Source organism: Symphodus melops (genome assembly GCF_947650265.1).
Source record: "Symphodus melops genome assembly, chromosome: 6".
Taxonomy (NCBI): domain Eukaryota; kingdom Metazoa; phylum Chordata; class Actinopteri; order Labriformes; family Labridae; genus Symphodus; species Symphodus melops.
Genome location: NC_136696.1, coordinates 29,148,970 through 29,153,969, shown reverse-complemented (window position 1 = coordinate 29,153,969; position 5,000 = coordinate 29,148,970). Strand labels below are relative to the sequence as shown.

The 5,000-nt window shown below is 52.6% G+C and overlaps 1 protein-coding gene across 1 annotated transcript in view; it reads right to left on the bottom strand.

Annotated features, from left to right (window-relative positions):
- The window catches only part of gpia (glucose-6-phosphate isomerase a), a 14,789-nt gene that overhangs the window by 2,271 nt on the left and 7,518 nt on the right, over positions 1–5,000 (bottom strand). The window contains exons 11-15 of the mRNA XM_079345682.1: positions 4,207–4,250; positions 2,270–2,422; positions 1,795–1,924; positions 1,548–1,624; positions 1,131–1,259 (exon numbers count right to left, since the gene is read on the bottom strand). Coding sequence (XP_079201808.1) covers positions 1,131–1,259; positions 1,548–1,624; positions 1,795–1,924; positions 2,270–2,422; positions 4,207–4,250 — 533 coding nt within the window. The remainder of the gene's footprint in view (positions 1–1,130; positions 1,260–1,547; positions 1,625–1,794; positions 1,925–2,269; positions 2,423–4,206; positions 4,251–5,000) is intronic.

Here is a 5,000-nt window from a genome sequence, read left to right as displayed (position 1 = left end):
AGACAGACAGGTGAGGAGGAGACAGACAGGTGAGGAGGAGACAGACAGGTGAGGAGAAGACAGACAGGTGAGGAGAAGACAGGTGAGGAGGAGACAGACAGGTGAGGAGACGACAGGTGAGGAGAAGACAGACAGGTGAGGAGAAGACGACAGGTGAGGAGGAGAAGACAGGTGAGGAGGAGACAGACAGGTGAGGAGGAGACAGGTGAGGAGGAGACAGACAGGTGAGGAGACGACAGGTGAGGAGGAGACAGACAGGTGAGGAGACGACAGGTGAGGAGAAGACAGACAGGTGAGGAGAAGACGACAGGTGAGGAGGAGAAGACAGGTGAGGAGAAGACAGACAGGTGAGGAGAAGACAGACAGGTGAGGAGAAGACGACAGGTGAGGAGGAGAAGACAGGTGAGGAGGAGACAGACAGGTGAGGAGGAGACAGACAGGTGAGGAGAAGACGACAGGTGAGGAGGAGAAGACAGGTGAGGAGGAGACAGACAGGTGAGGAGGAGACAGACAGGTGAGGAGACGACAGGTGAGGAGAAGACGACAGGTGAGGAGACGACAGGTGAGGAGAAGACAGACAGGTGAGGAGAAGACAGACAGGTGAGGAGAAGACAGACAGGTGAGGAGGAGACAGACAGGTGAGGAGAAGACAGACAGGTGAGGAGAAGACAGACAGGTGACGAGGAGACAGACAGGTGAGGAGAAGACAGACAGGTGAGGAGAAGACAGACAGGTGAGGAGGAGACAGACAGGTGAGGAGGAGACAGACAGACAGGTGAGGAGGAGACAGGTGAGGAGGAGACAGACAGGTGAGGAGGAGACAGACAGGTGAGGAGAAGACAGACAGGTGGGGAGAAGACAGACAGGTGAGGAGGAGACAGACAGGTGAGGAGAAGACAGACAGGTGGGGAGGAGACAGACAGGTGAGGAGAAGACAGACAGGTGGGGAGAAGACAGACAGGTGAGGAGAAGACAGACAGGTGAGGAGGAGACAGACAGGTGAGGAGGAGACAGACAGGTGAGGAGGAGACAGACAGGTGAGGAGGAGACAGACAGGTGAGGAGGAGACAGACAGGTGAGGACATGTTTCATAATGATGTCATCAGTCAGCTGATTCATCAGGTTCTTACTTTGTGTGGAAGCAGTTTCTCCAGAGCGTCTCCTTTCAGCCCGCCGGCCTCCAGCTCTCTGCGAGCTTCATCACAACTCTTCCCCTTCATCAGAGCTTCAGTCTGAGCCAGGAAGTTAGCCACCAGGATCTACACACACACACACACACACACACACACACACACACACACACACACACACACACACACACACACACACACACACACACACACACACACACACACACACACACACACACACACACACACACACACACACACACACACACACACACACACACACACACACACACACACACACACACACACACACACACACACACACACACACACACACACACACACCAGGTGAACCAGGTGAACAGGAAGTGCTCCTTCATCAGATAAGAAGACTCAGAGCAGGTCAGGGGGCGGTACCTTATGATGGAGGTTGTTTCTGATTGGATGCTGAGACTGAGCAGGAATGAGGAAGTCAGCAGGAATCATCCGAGTTCCTGCACGGGAAACAAGACAGTGAACGCCTCATGGAAAACAACAACACACAAACCTGTGTGTGTGTGTGTGTGTGTGTGTGTGTGTGTGTGTGTGTGTGTGTGTGTGTGTGTGTGTGTGTGTGTGTGTGTGTGTGTGTGTGTGTGTGTGTGTGTGTGTGTGTGTGTGTTACCCTGGTGTATGAGCTGGTAGAAGGCGTGTTGTCCGTTGGTTCCGGGTTCCCCCCACACGATTGGTCCAGTGTGATAGTTCACACGGCTTCCATCTTTAGTGATGTATTTCCCGTTAGACTCCATGTCTCCCTACACACACACACACACACACGAACACACACACACACACACACACACACACACACACGAACACACACACACACACACACACACGAACACACACACACACGAACACACACACACACACACACACACGAACACACACGAACACACACACACACACACACACACACACACACACACGAACACACACACACACACGAACACACACACACACACACACACGAACACACACACACACACACACGAACACACACACACACACACACACACGAACACACACACACACACTAAATGAAAGGTCAGTCAGAATTGTTGTTTCCTCTTGACAGATTAAGCCCCTCCCCTTCTGACCTGTTGGAAATAAGCGGCGAAGCGGTGCATGTACTGGTCGTAGGGCAGCATGGCGTGAGTCTCCGCCTGGAAGAAGTTAATGTACCAAACGCCAAGAAGAGCGAGAAGAACCGGAACGTTCTGCTGCAGGGGGGCGCCACGGAAATGGTTATCCTGCAGAGACAGACAGGGTCATGATGAGGACAGACAGGGTCATGATGAGGACAGGGTCACGATGAAGACAGACAGGGTCACGATGAGGACAGACAGGGTCACAATGAGGACAGGGTCACGATGAAGACAGACAGGGTCACGATGAGGACAGACAGGGTCATGATGAGGACAGGGTCACGATGAAGACAGACAGGGTCACGATGAGGACAGACAGGGTCACAATGAGGACAGGGTCACGATGAGGACAGACAGGGTCATGATGAGGACAGGGTCATGATGAGGACAGACAGGGTCACGATGAGGACAGGGTCATGATGAGGACAGGGTCATGATGAGGACAGACAGGGTCATGATGAGGACAGGGTCACGATGAGGACAGACAGGGTCATGATGAGGACAGGGTCATGATGAGGACAGACAGGGTCACGATGAGGACAGACAGGGTCACGATGAGGACAGACAGGGTCACGATGAGGACAGGGTCATGATGAGGACAGGGTCACGATGAGGACAGACAGGGTCACAATGAGGACAGGGTCATGATGAGGACAGACAGGGTCATGATGAGGACAGGGTCACGATGAGGACAGACAGGGTCATGATGAGGACAGGGTCATGATGAGGACAGACAGGGTCACGATGAGGACAGACAGGGTCACGATGAGGACAGGGTCACGATGAGGACAGGGTCATGATGAGGACAGACAGGGTCATGATGAGGACAGGGTCACGATGAGGACAGACAGGGTCATGATGAGGACAGGGTCATGATGAGGACAGACAGGGTCACGATGAGGACAGACAGGGTCACGATGAGGACAGGGTCACGATGAGGACAGGGTCATGATGAGGACAGACAGGGTCATGATGAGGACAGGGTCACGATGAGGACAGACAGGGTCATGATGAGGACAGACAGGGTCACAATGAGGGCAGGGTCACGATGAGGACAGACAGGATCACGATGAGGACAGGGTCACGATGAGGACAGACAGGGTCATGATGAGGACAGACAGGGTCACAATGAGGACAGGGTCACGATGAGGACAGGGTCACGATGAGGACAGACAGGGTCACGATGAGGACAGACAGGGTCATGATGAGGACAGACAGGGTCATGATGAGGACAGACAGGGTCATGATGAGGACAGACAGGGTCACGATGAGGACAGACAGGGTCACGATGAGGACAGGGTCACGATGAGGACAGACAGGGTCACGATGAGGACAGACAGGGTCACGATGAGGACAGGGTCATGATGAGGACAGACAGGGTCACGATGAGGACAGACAGGGTCACGATGAGGACAGACAGGGTCACGATGAGGACAGACAGGGTCACGATGAGGACAGGGTCATGATGAGGACAGGGTCACGATGAGGACAGACAGGGTCACGATGAGGACAGACAGGGTCACGATGAGGACAGACAGGGTCATGATGAGGACAGACAGGGTCATGATGAGGACAGGGTCATGATGAGGACAGACAGGGTCACGATGAGGACAGGGTCATGATGAGGACAGACAGGGTCATGATGAGGACAGACAGGATCACAATGAGGACAGGGTCACGATGAGGACAGACAGTCACGATGAGGACAGGGTCACGATGAGGACAGACAGGGTCACGATGAGGACAGACAGGGTCACGATGAGGACAGGGTCACGATGAGGACAGGGTCACGATGAGGACAGACAGGGTCCCGATGAGGACAGGGTCACGATGAGGACAGGGTCCCGATGAGGACAGGGTCATGATGAGGACAGACAGCTTGTTCTTACCATCCAATGAGCTCCGGTCAGAAGCTGCTCGAAGTTGTCAAACCCTGAAACACAAACATGAGCAGAAAGGAGAAACTGAGATTCTGGAGTCGGTTTCTTTAAAAGGACAGAAACAAATAATCAGTAAAGTTTCACCATTAAACCTCCTGAAACCAGTCGGAGACACGTCTCGTCTTTCTGCCTCTTTGTTTTTAAGGACAATAACCTGGGCTCAGAGCGTAACGTCCATCTGGATGCAGACCATGTATGTACCATGTATGTAACATGTTTGAGTCTGACAGAAACGTCACGTGTGGAGCGTCATACATGTTTGAGTCTGACAGAAACGTCACATGTGGATCGTCATACATGTTTGAGTCTGACAGAAACGTCACGTGTGGATCGTCATACATGTTCGAGTCTGACAGAAACGTCGCGTGTGGAGCGTCATACATGTTTGAGTCTGACAGAAACGTCACGTGTGGAGCGTCATACATGTTTGAGTCTGACAGAAACGTCACGTGTGGAGCGTCATACATGTTTGAGTCTGACAGAAACGTCACATGTGGATCGTCATACATGTTTGAGTCTGACAGAAACGTCACGTGTGGATCGTCATACATGTTCGAGTCTGACAGAAACGTCACGTGTGGAGCGTCATACATGTTTGAGTCTGACAGAAACGTCACGTGTGGAGCGTCATACATGTTTGAGTCTGACAGAAACGTCACGTGTGGAGCGTCATACATGTTTGAGTCTGACAGAAACGTCACGTGTGGAGCGTCATACATGTTTGAGTCTGACAGAAACGTCAC